This window comes from Pristiophorus japonicus, chromosome 8 (genome assembly GCF_044704955.1).
Source record: "Pristiophorus japonicus isolate sPriJap1 chromosome 8, sPriJap1.hap1, whole genome shotgun sequence".
NCBI lineage: Eukaryota > Metazoa > Chordata > Chondrichthyes > Pristiophoridae > Pristiophorus > Pristiophorus japonicus.
In genome coordinates this window covers 113,604,835-113,625,264 of record NC_091984.1, presented here as the reverse complement: position 1 = coordinate 113,625,264, position 20,430 = coordinate 113,604,835, and the positions used below count along the sequence as shown (strand labels likewise).

General features: G+C 45.9%; 1 protein-coding gene across 3 annotated transcripts in view; it reads right to left on the bottom strand.

The window, feature by feature from the left end:
- LOC139268148 (potassium channel subfamily T member 2) overlaps positions 1 to 20,430 on the bottom strand; it is a 1,179,460-nt gene that overhangs the window by 283,319 nt on the left and 875,711 nt on the right. For all 3 annotated transcript variants that reach the window (XM_070886186.1, XM_070886187.1, XM_070886188.1), the window contains one exon: positions 13,701 to 13,829. In XM_070886186.1, the coding sequence (XP_070742287.1) occupies positions 13,701 to 13,829 (129 nt within the window). The remainder of the gene's footprint in view (positions 1 to 13,700; positions 13,830 to 20,430) is intronic.

The following is a 20,430-nucleotide window of genomic DNA, read 5'->3' as shown; positions in this document are numbered from 1 at the left end:
ATATTGAATTCAATATAACTTACATTTCTATTACACTCCTCATGAACAGAAATACAGCTGAAAGCATTTTACACGATGGACAGCAGAGAACAGATGGGAAACAAGGAAGGATTTAGCCAAAGGCACAATTAAAGAGATGGGTGCTTAGATAATTTAATACAGGTTGAGCGTCCAAAATCCAGAAACCTCGGGACCGAGGCCGTTCCGGATTCCGATTTTGGAACGTCTTTGCCTGGGCCGAGGTAGGTGGGGTCGGGGAGCCAAAGTAAGGGGGCGAGGTCGGCCACCAATGTAAGGGGGAGAAGGGGTGGAGCCGGGCCGGGGCAAGGTCGAGCTGCCAAGGGCCGGGGCGGGGTCAAGCCTCCGAGGGCCAGTGCGGGCGAAGTCGCGGCGCCGAGGGCCGGAGCGAGGTCGGGCCACTGAGGGCTGGAGCGAGGTAGGGTCGGGGCGAGGTACGGCCGCCGAGGGCCAGGGCGAGGTTAGGCCGCCGAGGGCCGGGACGAGGTAGGGCCGCCGAGGGCCGGGGCGAGGTAGGGCCGCCGAAGGCCGGGGTGATGTCAGGCCGCCGAGGGCCGGGGCGAGGTTGGGCCGCCGAGGGCCGGGGTGAGGTTGGGCCGCCGAGGGCCGGAGCGAGGTCGGGCTGCTGAGGGCCGGGGTGAGGTCAGGCTGCTGAGGGCCGGGGTGAGGTCAGGCTGCTGAGGGCCGGGGTGAGGTCAGGCTGCTGAGGGCCGGGGTGAGGTTGGGCCGCCAAGGGCCAGGGTGAGTTTGGGCCGCCGAGGGCCAGAGCGAGGTAGGGCCGCCGAGGGCCGGAGCAAGGTAGGGCCAGAGCGAAGTTAGGTCGCCGAGGCGGGGGGAGTCCGGATTTCGGAACATTTTCCGGTTTCCAGACGACCCCGCCACGGATCGGCCTGTTGTCCGGATTCCGGAACATTCCGAATTTTGGAACTCCGGATTTTGGACACTCAACCTGTAGCAGAGATGGAGGAGGCAAGCAAAGGGATTAGCGTGAGAATTCCAAAGTGCAGGGATGTAATAGCTGAAATAATAGCTGCTGATAGTGGAACAGAGGATGCAGGAAACCATGGATTAGATTAGTGATGGCAAACTGGCTGGAGGAGACTTCAGTGGTAGGATGGCGTGAGGCCATGGAAGAACTTGAAAGTCAATCCAGGGATCTTAAAATCAATTTGATGAGCCAAGAGGAGCAAGTGGGTCTTGGCTAGGACAGGACGATAAGAGTATGGGACTTTGTGTGGATGAAGACACATACATGACATTCTAAAATCCAGCATACCTGATTTGACATTGAATTCACACACTCTAACTTACTCTTCCTTCTCAGTCCTTGTGCTGTTAATTTCACAATCCTTCAATTTGATTGGTTAAGGAGCTACACAGTCAGAAAGACATGTGCACACACATAAAATCATAGAAATTGACAGCACAGAAGAAGGCCATTGGACCCATCGTGTCTGTGCTGGAAACATTGGAGATGCCAGGGATTGAACTCAGGTCCTCATACATGCAAAGCATATTTTAGTAAATACTTGCTTCAATATTTTTTTTAATTCTTGATGTCCAGGAATAGATGATATTAGAGCAGCACAGATAATTACATATTGACACAGGGAATCCTGCTGAACCAGATACAGACACAACCAATTAATTATTTGCAATGATTGCTGATAATCTCTAATTATAAGCTTGATAAGGCTTCAAGGGATGTTTCCAGTTTGCCTGAAGGGAACCAGTGACTAATTTTAGAATTTGTGACAAATTAATTAACTCTCAGGGTTGAAGGACTGACAAACTTCTTTTACGATTTGCAAGCCAGAAAAAAATGACCCTAAACTTGATAAGAGTATCCAAACCTGGAAAGACATGCTAGCGTCCTTGTATTGAAGATTATACAGAAGAATAGAAGATAGCTTTATCTCTTCTGCTCCAATGTAAACCAAAATTGCCTTTTCAAAAATTGGTGGACTTTTCTCGGCGCTCTCCTTGGTTTCTGGGTGGTCTCTCCTCCGAGCGAGTTTGGTGGAGGCCTCCCGCCGGTGGGGAGAGAAGGCCGTTGGGTACCGTCCACTGGCGTGCGCCAGCGTACAATGCGCAGAAGAGTCCTCCTGCCCGCTGCATTGCCAGATTGGTCTGGGCTGTCCTCCGCTCCAGCAGGAGCAAAGACTGCCGATTGGAGGCAGGTCTAACCTCAACAGTAAGTATGAAGACCTGCAAAAAAAGGTTAGTCCACTTCTTTTCTTTCTTTTTTTTTAACAGGGATTCAAGTGGATGGGATCCCCTGAAGGATTTCTAGTGGTTTTTTCTTTATGGTTTGAAAATGTTTTATTTCATCTGCTCTACCCTCCCTGGGACCGACTCAATCCTCGGTGGTACTTTGCTGAGGATTGCATTTGCCGCCGAGAATGCGAGCTACCGGCAGCTGCCGCCCGGAATTGGCGCGTAAGTCACATTTTTGCTGCCGGGCAGTCTTTCCCAGATCTTTCCATGAAACTTCCACCCAAAGTACCATCAGGTTCTCAGCGGTCCTTTGGACGGTACTTGGGGGGAACTTAGCTTTCACTAATTTTGGGCTCATTGGGCCAGAATTTGCTATCAAAATAATGGTGAGTCTAATGGCTCCCACCATTATTTACGTGCAAATGCTACAGCAAATTTTGGCAAGGGGCAGATGCGTAGTTAAACGTGAATATCCAAAAGCTACTGCTTGCAAAAACACCTTTTTGCTGTCTGTCTCACCATTGAAATGCATTTAACATCGTGAAGTTGCTGCATTTGCACTGTAGATCTGAAGTAAACTCGCCACAGAGAGTTAAATCAAGTCATTTCAGTCTAAGTACCCTTTTAACAATGTGATGTGTTAATTACTGCCAGTCAATCTCTCTGGCACTGAAAATTAACTATTACAAGTGCAGAGTCTCATTCCTTAAGGTTTTAATTGTTGTTTGAGATTTAAAAAATGTAACATTTTTACATTTTCGTACTTTTCCTTCTGTCTCTTTCTCTCTCTCTCTGAATCCAATCTTTCTTTCCCTCTTTTTATTTTTCATTCTGTTCCTGATTTGACACCGAATTCACCCACTCTCACTTAGAATAACAGAATCATAGAAATTTACAGCACGGAAGGAAGCCATTTCGGCCTATTGTGTCCGCGCCGGCCAATAAAGAGCTATCCAGCCTAATCCCACTTTCCAGTTCTTGGTCCGTAGCCCTGTAGGTTATGGCACTTCAAGTGCACATCCAAGTACTTTTTAAATGTGGTGAGGGTTTCTGCCTCTACCACCCTTTCAGGCAGTGAGTTCCAGACCCCCACCATCCTCTGGGTAAATAAATTTCCCCTCCAATTCCCTCTAAACCTGCCACCGATTACTTTAAATCTATGCCTCCTGGTTGTTGACCTCTCTGCTAAGGGAAATAGGTCCATCCTATCCACTCTATCTCAGCCCCTCATCATTTTATACACCTCAATAAGGTCTCCCCTCAGACACCTCTGTTCTAAAGAAAACAAACCCAGCCTATCCAATCTTTCTTCATAGCTAAAATTTACCAGTCCAGGTAACATCCTTGTACATCTCCTCTGTACCCTCTCTAGTGCAATCACATCTTTCCTGTAATGAACATAACAAAAGAACATAAGAAATAGGAGCAGGAGTAGACCATTTGGCCCCTCGATCATGGCTGATCTGATCATGGACTCAGCCCCACTTCCCCACCCGCTCCCCATAAGCCCCTAAACCCTTATTGCTCAAGAAACTGTCTATTTCTGTCTTAACTTCATGCAATGTCCCAGCTTCCACAGCTCTCCGAGACAGTAAATTCCACAGATTTACAACTCTCTGAAAGAAGAAGTTCCTCCTCATCTCTGTTTTAAATGGGCGGCCCCTTATTCTAAGATCATGCCCTCTAGTTCTAGTCTCCCCCATCAGTGGAAACATCCTTTCTGCATTCACCTTGTCAAGCCCCCTCATAATCTTATACGTTTCGATAAGATCACCTTTCATTCTTATGAACTCCAATGAGTAGAGGCCCAACCTACTCAATCTTTCCTCATAAGTCAACCCCCTCATCCCTGGAATCAACTGAGTGAACCTTCTCTGAACTGACTCCAAAGCAAGTATATCCTTTCCTAAATATGGAAACCAAAGCTGCACGCAGTATTCCAGGTTTGGCTTCACCAATACCTTATATAGTTGTAGCAAGTCATCCGTGCTTTTATACTCCATCCCCTTTGCAATAAAGGCCAAGATCATGGCTAATGTGGTGATCAGAACTACAGACAATACTCTAGCTGTGGCCTATCTAATGTTCAAGCAAAACCTCCCTGCTCTTGTACTCTATGCCTCGGCAAATAAAGGCAAGCATTCTGCATGCCTTCTTAACAACCTTATCTACCTGGCCTGCTACCTTCAGGGATCTGTGGACGTGCACGCCAAGATCCCTTTGTTCCTCTACAATTCTCAGTGTCCTACCTTTAATGTGTATTCCCGTGCCTTGTTAGCCCTCCTCAAATGCATTACCTCACACTTTTCAGGATTGAATTCCATTTGCCACTGTTCTGCCCACCTGACCAGTTAATTGATATCTTCCTGCAGTCTACGGCTTTCTTCTTCATTATCAACCACACAGCCGATTTTAGTATCATCTGCAAACTTCTCAATCATACCATCTACATTCAAGTCTAAATCATTGATATATACCACAAAAAGCAAGTGACCTTGTACTGCGCCCTGCAAAGCCCCACTGGAAATAGCCTTCGAGTCACAAAACCACCCATCAACCATTACCCTTTGCTTCCTACCTCTGAGCCAATTTTGGATGCAACTTGCCACTTTGCCCTGGATCCCATGGGCTTTTACTTTCCTGACTAGTCTACCACGTGGGACCATATCAAAAGCCTTGCTAGAATCCATATACACTACATCAAATGCACTACCCTCATCAACCCTTCTTGTTACCTCCTCAAAAAATTAAATCAAGTTAGTCAGACACGACTTTCCCTTAACATAGCCATGCTGACTGTCCTTGATTAATCCGTGTCTTTCTAAATGAAGATTTATCCTGTCCCTCAGAATTTTTTCCAATAATTTTCCCACCACCGAAATCAAGCTGACGTGCCTGTAATTGCTCGGTCTATCCCTTTCTCTCTTTTTAAACAAAGGTATCACGTTAGCAGTCCTCCAGATCTGTAGCCAGAGAGGATTGGAAAATGATGGTCAGAGCCTCTGCTATTTGCTCTTTTGCTTTTCATAACAGCCGGGATACATTTCATCTGGGCCTGGGGATTTATCCACATTCAAAGCTGCTAAATCCCTCAATAATTTCTCTCTCACTATGTTTATTTCATCTGCTATTTCAAATTCCTCCTCCCTGATTGCAATGTCTACATCACCTCTCACTTTTGTGAAAACAGACGCAAAGTATTTATCAAGAACCACACACAGATTACCTTTATGGTCTCTAATAGGCCCTACACTTTCTTTAGTTATCCTCTTGCTCTTAATGTATTTATAAAACATATTTGGGTTTTCCTTGATTTTACTTGCCTAAATTTTTTCATGCTCTCTCTTTGCTTTCCTAATTTCCTTTTTAATTTCACCCCTGCACTTTCTATACTCCTCTAGACTTTCTGCAGTATTGAGTCCTCGGCATCTGTCATAAGCCTATCTTTTTTTCTTTATCCTTCCCTGTATGTCCCTTGACTTCCAGGGGGTTCTAGATTTGTTAGTCCCTTCATTTTTCTTTAAGGGAACCCTCCGGATCTCCTCCTTGAATGCCTCCCACTGCTCTGACATGGATTTACCTTCAAGTAGCAGTTTCCAATCCTCTCTGGCTAAATCACATCTCAGCTTATCAAAATTGTCTTTTCCCCAATTGAGAACTTTTATTCCTGGTCTATCTTTGTCATTTTTCCATAACTACCTTAAATCTAACTGAATTATGCACCAAAATGCTTTCCCACTGATACCCCTTCCACCTGCCCAGCTTCATTCCCTAAAACTAAGTACAGAACTATCACCTCCCTTGTTGGGCTTGCTACATTCTGACTAAAAAAGTTCTTTTGAATGCATTTTAGGAATTCTGCACTCTCTGTACCTTTCATACTAATTTTATCCCAGTTAATATTAAGGTAGTTGAAATCCCCTACTACTACTGCCCTATAGTTTTTGCACTTCTCAGAAATTTGCCTATATATTTGCTATTCTATCTCCCTCTGACTGTTTGGGGGTCTATAGTGCACTCCCAGCAGTGTGATCGCCCCTTTTTTGTTCTTCAATTTGACCTATATGGCCTCATTTCATGTTCCTTCCAACATATCATGAATGAAGTAGTACTAGGTATAATAATGGGACTAAAGGCGGACAAGTCCCCTGGGCCTGATGCCTTACATCCCAGGGTCTTAAGAGAAGTGACCACAGAGATAGTGGATGCATTGGTTGTAATCTACCAAAGTTCCCTGGATTCTGGGGCAGTCCAGCGGATTGGAAAACCGCAAATGTAACACTCCTTTTAAAAAAAGGAGCAGTCAGAAAGCAGGAAACTGTAGACCAGTTAGCCTAACATCTGTCATTGGTAAAATGTTAGATTAGTAAGGAAGCAATAGCGGGACATTTGGAAAAGCATGATTCAATCAAGCAGAGTCAGCATGGTTTTATGAAAGGGAAATCATGTTTGACAAATTTGCTGAAGTTCTTTGAGAATGTAACGAGCAGGGTGGATAAGGGGAAACCAGTGGATGTGGTGTATTTGGATTTCCAGAAGGCATTTGATCAGGTGCCACATAAGAGGTTACTGCACAAGATAAAAGCTCACAGGGTTGGGGGTAATATATTAGCATGGATAGAGGATTGGCTAAGTAACAGAAAACAGAGAGTTGGGCTAAATGGGTCATTTTCCGGTTGGCAAACAGTGACTTGTGGGGTGCCACAGGGATCGGAGCTGGGTCCTCAACTATTTACAATCTATATTAATGACTTGGATGAAGGAACTGAGTGTAATGTAGCCAAGTTTGCTGATGATACAAAGATGGATGGGAGAGCAAATTGTGAGGAGGACACAAGAAATCTGCACAGGGATATAGACAAGCTAAGTGAGTGGGCAAAAATTTGGCAGATGGAGTATAATCTGGGAAAATGTGAGGTTATCCACTTTGGAAGAAAAAATAGAAAAGCAAATTATAATTTAAATGGAGAAAAATTCAAAGTGCTGCAGTACAAAGAGACCTGGGGGTCCTTGTGCATGAAACACAAAAAGTGTGTATGCAGGTACAGCAGATAATCAGGAAGGCAAATGGAATGTTGGCCTTTATTGCAAGGGAGATAGAGTATAAAAGCAGAGAAGTCCTGCTACAACTGTGCAGGGTATTGGTGAGGCCACACCTGGGAGTACTGTGTACAGTTTTGGTCTCCGTATTTACGAAAGGATATACTTGCATTGGAAGCAGTTCAGAGAAGATTCACTAGGTTGATTCCGGAGATGAGGGGGTTGACTTATGAGTATAGGTTGAGTAGGTTGGGCCTATACACATTGGAGTTCAAAAGAATGAGAGGTGATCTTATTGAAACTTATAAGATCATGAGGGTGCTCGACAGGATGGATGCAGTGAGGATATTTCCACTCATAGGGGAAATTAAAACTAGGGTACATAGTCTCAGAATAAGGGGCCGCCCATTTAAAACTGAGATGAGGAGAAATTTTTTTTCTCAGATGGTTATAAATCTATGGAATTCTCTGCCCCAGAGAGCTGTGGAAGCTGGGTCATTGAATATATTTAAGGCGGAGATAGACAGATTTTTGAGTGATATGGGAGTAAAGGGTTATGGGGAGAGGGCAGGGAAGTGGAGCTGAGTCCATGATCCGATCAGCCATAATCTTATTGAATGGCGGAGCAGGCTCGAGGGGCGAAATGGCGTATTGCTGCTCCTATTTCTTATGTTCTTACTTAGGACCAGTCGGCAGTGGCGGGGCAGAAGTGGGGACCGCCAGAAAAGTCCGCGAGCTAAATTTCACTGGCGGCGGCCATTGGACTGGAAGTCAGTGGCCACTTGACTCCACCGCTTGGCCGCCGCTTTACGGCAGTAAGAGGTCTTTTTGGGGGAACTGAATTTCGGTCGAGAGATCTTTTCACCATCCTCCAGCATTCTAACTTCTTTGACTTTGTTTTCCATTTAATAAACCTGACTGCCCTCACAGCCCTCCTGTTTGAAAGAAAACCTTTCCCCCAGCCTCTATCGTATGTCTCTTTCTTTACAGCAGAAAAGAAGGAATCAAAGACCTTGCAATATGATGGCTGTGAAGTTTTTCTTGATAGCAGAGACAGGTTATGTAATTTCTTATTTACTGTTTCTGAGAAACAAATTAACTTGCATTTTAGCCACCTATTGTCACAGACGTTGTTTTTAACTGTAAGAATACTCTTTTTTAAAACATTAAATAAGAACAAATCTGTTCTATGGAAAATAATCTGAAAATCCTGAAATATGGGAATTCTATTTTAGAGTTGCAGCTGGATCTGTGTTTTATTTAAATGATTGTTCAATAAATGTTCTTTTCTTAAACCTCAGAGCTTCTTGCACTTGCCTACAATAGCTCAGGCACACAATTAAGCTTCTTTGTGCAGGGTAATAAGGCAGTTATTTGCATGTGACAATTAAAAAAAAAAAAATACATATAGAAGCTTGCTTCCCTAATGTGTATCTCACTGGATTGCTGAATGATTCTTGTGTAGCCTGCTAAATTTGGTGGGATGCAGCAAGATATTCACAATTAACTGTGATTTTCTATTATATCCAATACAAGTTTGTTATCAAAACCCTCTTCATACATCAATTCATATTGCTAATGATAAAATAATTATTTATACCAGAAAGAGACATTTATAATAATTTACTAATTTATAGTAAACTAATATTTGGGGGATTTTATACCTTTTTTATGTTAACAAGTATTTAAAAAATGTTTTACCAAGCATATTGATTGTCTTGCTTCCATGCAATGGAAAATAAATATTTGAAACTGGACAAGGACATGTATAGTGAAGGCCAAATAGCTGCCAAGCAAATTGTGTATAAACAAGAAGGTTGCCAAGGAGAATCTTGTTGCAGTAATTTTTGCAGTTAACCAACCCACACGGTGAGATTTTAAAATGTTAAATTTGTTATTTTTGTTCACAAATGATTGCACAAAATTTAATATGGAACAAGCTGGGTAAGCAAGTCAATTAGTAGTCCGACTGTCTGCCTTTCACTATTCTCTCAGTTTCTGCTGAGTTTCGATCTTTTTGAATATCGATCACTCTCACACTGCGTCGGTATCTTCAGCACAGTTTCTTGCAGATTGTTACTGTTAACAACTTTTAGGTGGCACATGTGACATATAATATTAGCGATGTAATAGCAAAATGCTTTTTCTTAGGTTTAATACTGCCAGGATATTGATTCATTCACTCCGGCGGGTCATCTAGCAACATTACTCCAAAGTCCAGCATACTAAACCATGAATATTGAATCATCAGCCTTTACTGTAGAAACATTCATATATTTCTAAGCTTGGTAGTAACATGCTTGATTAATCTGCTATCATCTCACTTCTGTGTTGATTGAATTGTTATCCTTTACTGCTCTTCATTAATATCAACAAGCAGTTGATATTTGCAGTTTAATACATTTACTTTATGGCCAGAACCGAAATAGACCAAACCAAGGTTGGCAGTCAGGACATAAACGTCAGAGAAAAAGCCAGCTGTGCAAAATTGCATACAAAAGTAAAAGGCAGCAACTAAATCTGATAGCTGTCAATGTGTCATTCTGTGTACATAATATGAAATATGTGCACATAGTACAGCTAATAGATACCTATAAACTCACACAGACACACACTGTTTTCCCACATTGCAATTAGGCACAAACATACACAATAAAATGAAAACATAAAAACACATTACTTGATTTGCATTCAAATTTTAATCAGACCTGCAGATAATTCACCTCAATATAAAATGTTGGATCCTCCTAAATTTCTGTGTTTATGCTATCACATTAACAAGAACTTGTGTATTTACACAGAAGCACATTTTAAGTGATTTTTCACAAATGATCCTCATTTGGAAGAGTCTTAGTACAAAGCGGGAGAAATTACTGGAACAGGATGTCCCATCCACAGAGTGAGAAGAAAAGCAAAAAAGCTACAGATGCTAGATACTGGGGAAAAACAGAAAATGCTGGAAACACTTAGCAAGTCAAGCTGTCTCTGCAAAGAGAATAAATGATAATATAGGAGTTTATGGGCTCAAGTTTCGGACGCCCGCTAGAACGGCGCACATCAGAGACACCCGCCTAATTTATAGAACAAAAATTGCACCGAATACTTACCTTGTGATTCTCTGATAGCTGCAGGCCCATTTCCACCTCGGCGCGGCGCAGCAGGAGCTGCTGGGGGCGGAGCGACAGACATGCGCCAAAAACAGTGCCAGCAGCTGTGCGCGTGCGCAGTGAGGCTGCGCGCGTGCGCAGTAGCTCCCGGCCTTCCCAGCGTGTCCAGTCTCCGGGGCGACAACCCTATCCCAGGCCGAAGGGATGTCGCCCCTATCCCGGGCCGAGTGGCCTGATGCATCTTACCTGGCGGCGGGGCCTGCCCGCCTGGCCTCTCGCTGGGGGCGGCCCCGCCCGAAGAGTCGGCGGCGGCAGCGGCCTGGCATCGTCGTCTTCTTCTCCCCCCCATCTTCTTCTCTCCCCCACCCCCCATCTTCTTCTCTCCCCCCCATCTTCTTCTCTCCCCCACCCCCCATCTTCTTCTCTCCCCCCCATCTTCTTCTCTCCCCCACCCCCCATTTTCTTCACTCCCCCACCCCCCATCTTCTTCTCTCCCCCCTCTCTTCTCGCCCCCTCCTCTCTTCTTCTCCCCCCCTCTTCTCCCCGGTGCTGCAGTAGGTGAGTAGAAATAATTTTTTATTTATTGAGTGATTTTTAATTTTTTGTTTATTTTTATTTTTTACTTTTTTTTGATTGATTTATTGGTTTACTTTTTGATTTATCATTTATTATTGATGATGGCTCTTTATTTGTAAAAGTGAAGTGTTTAATGTTTGTAAACCCCCCTTGCCTCCCCATCTCTCGTTCCCTATGCCTGATTTCCAAGTGTAGGCAGGGTTTTTCTGAGCGCACAAAAATCTACACTTACTCCATTCTAAGTTAGTTTGGAGTAAGTTTTCGCTGCCTAAACTTGCAAAACAGGTGTAAGTGGCTGGACATGCCCCCTTTTGAAAAAAAAATCTGTTCTAAAATGGAACAATTTTAACTCACTAGAACTGGAGCAAACTAAATGCTGAGAATTGCAATTTCTAAGATTCTAAACTAGTTTCTCCAAAATAATAGGAGCAACTCAGGCCGAAACTTGAGCCCAATGTGTCGGGTGTGGTCCCTATTTTAAAAACTGAAGGATATTACAGATCAATAGCATTTAAAAAGAGTAATGCAAATTGAAAAGAAAAACTTGCATTTATATTGCGCCTTTCACGACCACCGGTCTCAAAGCGATTTACAGCCAATGAAGTACTTTTGGAATGTAGTCACTGTTGTAATGTGGGAATTGACACCAATTGTCAGCCAATGAGTTGGAGACGAGGCGGGACTTGAGAATCTCCAAACTCATGACCGAAACTACAGCAGAGTTTCTCTGAGTACAGCAGGATTATTTCTCTGCACTCTGAAAATTAACGTCCAGCTCTCAGCATTGTTTGTTATTCATATGCCAGCTAATTTCAGCAGTTTTTGTTGCCGAAAATATTAACGACTGTTCTGTAACCTCAGACCGAAACTACAACAAATGGAACCTCCCGAGTAAAGCAAGGTTACTTCTCCAGCTAAATGCAGTGAGTGGAGGAGAGTTGCATAATACAAATTATGTCAGTAAACTCAATCTCAGTTAGATACAGTGTAATTGATGGGGGAATCAATTCTATTCATCTAATCATCTCTATTCTGGCCGGGACTTCTGGTGTCATTATATGTAGCCATGAAAATATGTCTTGTGTCAGCCACTAAAATAAAACAGCTTGTGATTTTGCAACTTTGTCTGCCTTGTTCCAGAAATGTCAGGTGTTATGTATATAAAAGTGGGTCAAGGTCATAAATTATTTTTTGCAGGGTGGAAAGTCTGGTATTGAGGAGTGTGAGTGTGCTGATGAGGGCAGAGCTGATCGAAGATCAGCTGAAGGGTTGGGCAATCAACTTCTGGAGAATAGCTCTGATTGCAGGTTGGTGCTATCGTGGTCTCACTTCTGCTCCTTCCTTGCTCTCATTGGGGTCCAAATGCAGAATACAGAAAATAACCTTACTGTGGGGCACTATCTGTGGGCTGTACGCAGAAAGGCCCCAGACCTGGCGAGGATGTGAGAATGTTGTTTGAGCAGCCTGGAGGTGTGCTCTATGGTGCCTTCAGTGGTCCCATGGCTCTGGTTCTATCGCTGTGCTGCACCTGAGTGCAGGTTACGTACAGGTATTTGTGCCATTTGTGCAGAGGGTACTCCTTGTTCCTTCGTAGCCAGCCTGTGATGTGCTGAGCTGAATGCATCGTGATAGCTGGCGAGGAAACCTAGTAGAAACCTGCCTGGTTCACTAGGGGTGATCACACAGCAGTTGAACATTGATGGAGTGGTTGATTTTCCGATTCATGAAGGCTGCTGGGCTAATTGTACAGCCATGAGTGCTGCTCCCAGTCAATGAGAACCTCCACTTGTGGGAAGCCTATTAATCCAGCAAACCCCACAGCCCTTTCCTGCTGACTACTAGAATCCATGGAGAATGTAATGTAATCATGGTCCCTGGCAAGCAGTGGCCTGCTTGACATAGACATAGATGAATGACTGACTTAGGTGACTGAAGTCAGCTGGTACATCCTGGAATATGCCCAAGACAAAAAAAGTAAAGGCCGTAGTAATTTTGACCGCCACAGGCAATACGTGGCCAGCAGGGAGAGGGGTTTGCAGCTCATGTTCTAAGAGGTTGCACAGGTCTCAGCCTCTCTGGAGAAACATAACCTCCTTAGAAAATTGTGGGTAACTCACTCTAGGCCTATAGACCCTATGGGATGCCTGCGAACAGCCCCACCCATATCGTTACTCCTTTTCTTCTAACCAATGTGTAGCTTTATGTCTAAAAATTCCCGAGCCTTGCTCTGGTAAATGCCAGGAGAAAAGTCATTTATCTAATTGCTTTTCTTTTCACTGCTGCTAAGCTGCTAATAAAACCATCATGAAATAGGCATGTATGCGTAGGCCTAAGGATAATTTTTGTTTAGATGAGCTAAAGTAAAACATTTAGAAGCAATGATTCACCTTTCAAATATCATTAAAACAGATGCTACAGGAACGCAGAATGTTGTCTTTATCTTATAGTTTCTTTTTTAAGTTCAGAAATATTCTTCAGTTATCTCATGCGACATTTAATAAGTCTGCTGCCAAAGATTTCTCAGTTATCACAGAAGCTGCATTCAAAGATTAAAAACAAAGGAACATATATAATTGTATTATATTCCTGTTAATTCAATTATTTTCCAGAAACAAAATTTAATTATTCCATAGTTTGAATTAAACATTTTTGATATAAAACAGCAGAGGAGACATATTTTGCACACTTTCTATTTGAATTAACAATTAAGAGCAGACTGTACAAATTACTAGATGCACATACCTCTGATGTTGTGAGTTTTTGTGATTCTGTCCGATAAATACCAATGGGAATGTCTCCTGATGAGGAGCAAAGCTTCTGATAAAGCCGCCCATATGTCCTGATCCATAGATCATCCTCTGTGATTTTCATCTGTAAGAGCGTAAGAGATGAGACTGTTCAGAAAAAGTGACCCTGACATTAGCCTTCAGACTTTTCTGCCCCTGTTCCAGAGTCCTGTTAGGACCTCCAGGGGGCGCTAACGGGACACAAGGCACTTTTGGCCCGGGGCAGGGGGACGCTATCGGCTCCCAGGAAAATGTTTGCAAGTTTGCGGAGGCGCTCCCATGGGCAGCGCCCCAGGCCACCAGCTCAGCATTGCGCACCAACCCTTTACCGCCCGCAGGGGGGAGATTGCGGGTCGTAAAGCTGGCCAACATGATCTCGCGGGGAGTTAAAGGGGAGGTAGCCAGCGTCCCACGCCACAATCTTGTTTTTTTTGCCGACGCTCTGGTTGGCTTCCCTACATGCATTTTTGCGTGGTCTGGGACATCATCGTGCAACTCGGCACTCCGTTTTGGGTGCCGGGCTGCAGGCCTGGTACCACGCTGCCCTTGTGTAGTGTTGGAGGCCATCAAAGGCCTTGCAGAGTGCGTAGTGGCCCTCCCTTTTAAACAAAGGGGAGGGGCATTGAATCGCATCAGCGTTACACAGACCGCAGCACTACTCACCCCAGCATCGCTCCTCTTCCTTTGAGGGGCGGTAAACCCCATTAAGCGGCCGGGGTGGGAATTCAGTACCAGGCGCAAGAAGTCCTGGCCCCTGCAGGTTGCCGACTACAATCAGGGCGCAGGGCAATTTCACCTCCATTGTTTTTGCTGAGTCTTGTTCGACATAATGATGGTTTAAGCAGATCCAGAACGAGGGTAAAGGTAGATTAATGAATAATCATCACTAGGTTATTGCATTGCTTCGAACTTTAATCTCTTGATGCCTTTTACTTCTGCACAATCAGAAGATTTATTTCTTTGCAGATTACAATTAAACATAAACAAACACGGAGGTTTAATTCCACAATATACCCATATTTGTTCATTCTCAATACAGATCCTGACTCAGACTCTTTTTAAGAGGAAACTTCGATTTAGTGGCATCACTTGGATGAATAATTTACAAATAGATAATGCTGGAAGGCCCAGCACAATTTTGAGTTGGTCAACTGTGGCTCTCTCCAATCAAATTTTTGATTGTATATAGTGTAGCTATGCAGGAGCGGGTCCAAGGGCTCACCACATTGCATTATTGCAGCTCCAGCTTGAGACATCGCTCTTCATTTTCTGAAGACTCAGACCACAGTAATTCAAAAGTAAAGAGGGACAAAATGTGCCATTTACTGCAATTCATATTTCCGAGATTCAGGATGATTAACAGACAGACTGACAGATCATCAACCAAATAACTATGATTAGCAGCCAAGCTGTTAACTGAAAAGCCAAACATATCTCAAGTAATTTCAATCAGCAGCCAGAGTGCACGTTAGCTTAGCCACACTGTTTTTTCTATTGAGTCAGCTCACCACCTCACCACCTCACCATGGCAGGCCTTCACTGCGATAGGGGAAGATATTTTAAATTATTTGCTTCAGTTTTTTGTTTTTGCACAGCACATAAAATAGAAGTTCATTCAGGCTGCTGTGTGGAAATCTTACACTTTATCTGTTTAGTATTTCAAGCTGTTCTAGAGGAGGGAACAGGTGACTGTTGCTATGGGCCTAAATGAGTATTTTTTCCAATGTAACTATTTGTACATTTTTTGACAGACATCTGTCCAGCGACCCCCCCCTCCTCCCACCAATGACGGTATTGCACTTTTTTGACAGACATGCGACAAGCCCTGCCCCTGTCCAGCTCCGCACCCCCCCACCCCGCGCCCCCCCGCCCCCCCCACCCCCGGCCCAAATCATTCCCTCCACGTGCCGAGAAGCAGGACCTGAGGCCCGAATCTCCTCCCCCACCCGGCTGGTGTGGGGCCGAGAGAGAGGTTGGGGGATAGAGAGAGGCGAGGGGAGAGAGAGAGGCTGGGGGGAGAGAGAGAGAGAGAGAGGCTGGGGGGAGAGAGAGAGAGAGAGACACGAGTGGGTGTATGGGGGGGGGGGTGGGAGACACGGGTGGGGGAAAGACGGATAATGTACTTCCAACCCCCTACAAGGGACATCGTTGGAGTGGATGATATCCAGAAGTCACGACACTGTCACTATTCACTTCATACCCAATAAACCTGTTAACAATCCATACACAATGCCCCATCTATGGTGGGGGGGGGGATGGGGGGGAGGGGAAGGATGCACTTGCGCTGGGCTAAGGCACTTCAGCTGGGGGAGGCATACACTTGGACTGGGGTAAGGCACTTCGGCTGGGGAAGGCATGCACTTAGGTTAGGGTAAGGCACTTGAACTGGGTAAGGCACTTTGGCTGGCCCTTGCTGTCTTCTGGGGAGCTCTATCCTCCGTCGTTTTAGGAAGTCAAAGTGGATCGAGTTACAATTTGCAAAGTCACTGAGACCTTGGGATGGGCAGTTCCAGTTACACATTCCTGTGAAACTTCAGGGTGTGGCTTATTCTCTAAAGGGACCAATCAGAAACAAAGGGTGGAGCATTGTGGCCATTTTTGCAATACAAGTAAGCACGTCCTATTTTTTCTCTCTCTGTTGGGCATTCAGTCTTTTCCTATCACAATTGTGCAGTCCACAACTGGACAAACAAACCTTGCCGTTTTAATACCAGTTACGTGACTTGGCAACTGCTCGAGAAGCACTGAAGAAACATTAGGAGCATTCAACGATCCAGCTCAATGGGGAGCAGTGTTGACAGGTAATGCATCAAGGGAAATGGCAGACAATGCAGCCCACAATCTTTCCATCAATTTATTTTGTCGTCACATTTCGGGATGTATCTTGTGCATTGTCTTCTGTGGAAGTTTTGCTCAGGCCTTGGATGGAGTGAATGGAGTGAAAATGGCCAGTTTGGACGGGTTCACCTTCTGAATGAATAAAGCCTGGTTTTTAGCACGGGGATGGTGATTGGGGGCCATGGCAGGTGGTGAAGTATTTCCAGAGCATGAGGTCGGAGAGATTTTAACTCTCAAGCTTAATTAACAAAAGAGAAGCATGGAAAGAATGGGCCAGGAAGAAAGGAACAAACCTGGACAAGGTAACTACAAGTGGATAATTTTCGGTATTAGAAACATAAGGCCCAAGTTTCAGGCCGCGCCTAGAATGGCGCAGCCCCGACCTGGACGCCCGTTTTTCGCGCCACAAAGTGCGCCTAAAAAAAACTTCCAGATTCTCCGGCTTCCTGCAGGTCGTTTGCAGCTCGGCGCAGCGCAGCACGAGCTGTAGGGGGCAGAGCCAGGTCCCTGCGCTGAAAACAGTGCCGGGACCTCTGCACATGCGCGCTACAGTGGGCGCGCATGTACAGTAGCTCCAGGCACCCAAAACTGTGTGGGAGGGGCCCGAAACACGCAGCCCCTAGCCCTGGCCGAATGGCCTCACTGGGGCCGCGTGGATAAGGCTCCTCCCACGGCCAGCTCCTGCTTCCTCCGGACCGGACCCGACCCGACTTGACTCCCGCTCCCACCCCCGCCCCCCTCCGCAACACCCTCCCAACCCGAACTCCGCTTCCCCCGCTCCCGACCTTCCCCCCCGCTCCCCGACCGACCTCCGCTCCCAACCGATCTCCGCTCCCCCCCGACCGATCTCCGCGGCCCCACCCGACCGATCTCCGCCGCCCCCCCTGATCGACCGAACCCCCCCTCCCCTCCTCCCCGACCCGTGCTCCTGACCCCCCCGGAACCTACCTGTCAATCCGGTAAGTCTAAGCTCGAGGTCTTGGGCCCGGCCGGGCCCGTCCCGTTCAGCCTCCCTCTCCTTTCTTTCTCTCTCTCTCCTTTCTCTCTCTCTCTCCCCCCTCCCCTCCCCTCCCTCCCTCCCTTCTCTTCTCTTCCCCCTCCCCTCCCTCCCTCCCCCCCCTCCCTCCCTCCCTCCCTTCTCTTCCCCCTCCCCTCCCCTCTCTCCCTCCTCCCCTCCCCACTCTCCCTCCCTCCCTTCTCTTCCCCCCTCCCCTTCCTCCCTCCCTTCCCCCTCCCCTTCCTCCCTCCCTTCTCTCACCCCCCCCTCCCCTCCCTCCCTTCTCTCCCTGCCCCTCCCTCCCTTCTCTCCCTGCCCCTCCCTCCCTTCTCTCCCTGCCCCTCCCTCCCTTCTTCCCCCCCTCCCCCCCTCCTCCTACCTCTCCTTCCCCCCTCCCCTCCCTCCTTTCTCACCCCTCCCTTCCCTCCTTTCTCACCCCTCCCTTCCCTCATTTCTCACCCCTCCCTCTCTTCTCACCCCCCCTCCCCTACCTCCCTTGTCAGCCCCCTCCCCCCCACCCCCTCTCCCCCACTCCACCACCCCTCCTCCCCACGCTGTCAGAAACACAGACACTGACAGACAGAGAGTGAGAGAGACACACAGACAGGCAGACAGAGAGATAGAGACACTAACAGAGACACACGGGTGGGGGGGGGGCCGTCCCAGCATGCTGTTGGAGGACTCCCGGTGCTGCAGTCAGTAAGTAGAAAATGTTTTATTTATTGCTATTTTTTAAATTTATTTTTTTAATTTTTTTGATTGATTTATTGGTTGATTTTATTGATGTATTTATAATTTATTATTGATGATGACTCTTTTTGTAAAATTGAAGTGTTTAATATTTGTAAACTTCCCTTTAAACACCCCCCCCCAATTCCCTACGCCTGATTTGTAACCTACACCTGATTTTCTAAAGTGTAGACAAGGTTTTTTCGAGCGTACAAAAATCTTCACTTACTCCATTCTAAGTTAGTTTGGAGTAAGTTTTCACTGCCGAAACTTTGAAAACAGGCGTAAGTGGCCGGAAACGCCCGCTTTTGAAAAAAAAATTCTGTTCCAAAGTGAAACTGTTCTAACTGACGAGAACTGGAGCAAACTAAATGCCGAGAATTTGAATTTCCAAGATACTCCATTCTAAACCAGTTGCTCCAAAAAATCAGGAGCAACTGAGGCCGAAACTTGGGCCCATAAATTTAAAAAGTTTTGGCAAGGTGGTATATGAACTGGAAGGTTGATACAAGCCACATGATATGCAGACCCTCAGTACAGTACACTGTACTGTAAAATTGTTGACACAAGAACTGTGAAGTTAAAGCGTAAAACTCTTGGGGCTGGATTTTCAGATGGAGGCTTTTTTGTGGCGGGGGGGGGGGCGGTAAGTTTTGCACCGGGAAATGGTTTCCATCTGTAGCCACAAAATTCATCAGATGGGCCCTGAGTGTGGAGTGGAGCGCAAAAGGGGGGTGCCATACCTATCTTAAGGCACTAGGCCGGCTGAGCAACTGAAAATCCGTTGCTAAAGAGCCGGCTTCAGAACACCCTAAGGGAGGCTTCCCTGGAAAAATAAATCACAAAAAACCCCCACAAAAAATATTCCCAATACCTTGCTCACCCCACATAAAGATAAATCGCAAAAAAAAAAACACAATCACCCTTACCTCATGTAGACATTCCGGTATTCCTTCCCTCACCGCCGCTGGAACAGCTTGGACCGCCCACTTTCCAAGACGCGCTACGGGGCGCTATAGGGTCAGCGCAAAACAAAAATCATAGTGCTGTCGAAACCAGGGGCGTTGCACACCGGCTCCACACTCCCGGGCGGCACTGTTCAGCATCCCCGCAAAACCGGCACCAAATTTCCCGGTGGGGCGCTGGAAGCTGGCCGCCTGGCCGGAAACATTCGCATACCCATTACCGCCCCTCTGGGATGCCAATATAGATGCAAGACTAATGAAAATCCAACCCTTGTAATTTTAATGCATAGATTAAAATTGGGGCCTCTTTGTTGTAGGGAAGGATACTGATCATAGCTTTGGTAAGTAATGCACTTCTAAAGGAGCCAGATGGCCTTTAATTGCTCACACACTGAAGGCACTTTTGTAATGGATTCCCTATTACATGAAAAATTCATTATAACTCTTATTTATTTGACAGTTTATTAACAACTTATTAAAAGAGGCTATTTGCTGAAATATGGCAAGAATAAAAACATTAAAAAACCCTGTATAGCAAAATGGATATTTGTCCACAGAATTAAATCAGTACCCACCTTATTTCAAACTAAAGCTGTAGTCATGTGTTGCTGTAGCAATAAGCTGAATTCAGTATTGAGGTGGGTGAGTGCAGTGTCCCAGTAGTATTGTAGCATTGATGAAGACGTGCCTTGGCAATATCACCAGTCTATGGGGGATACCTTTGCAAGCAGGTGCGGCGCTGACATCAATTCCTGCCATATTGGGCAGGAGTTTAGCGGCAGCACTATGACGTCGCCTGGAGATCATGACGTCATCGCCGTGCACATCGCCCCATTAGCGTCCCGGACACGAAATTCACTTCTGCTCCCTGCAGCAGCGCCGGGCGAAAACACCGGAGGCGTGCATCGGGGCGATGGTTAAAAGCAAGGTGGCCGAGGTAAGTAAAACAATTTGTTGTTGCCGTTTTCTTCGCAGGTTCCTCCTCGCAGGGATTGCCGCCGCCTTGGTGGTCCAGGTAGGTGATTTTTAAATTGCAGAGCCAGCAATGATGCTCCTTCCCTTTAAGGGAGGAAAGGGCCCTTTGAATGTGGCCCAGAGTCTCTGCTCCGCCTATATCCTTTAGCCCTCCAAAAGGGAAATGGAGAGCTTGATTTAGC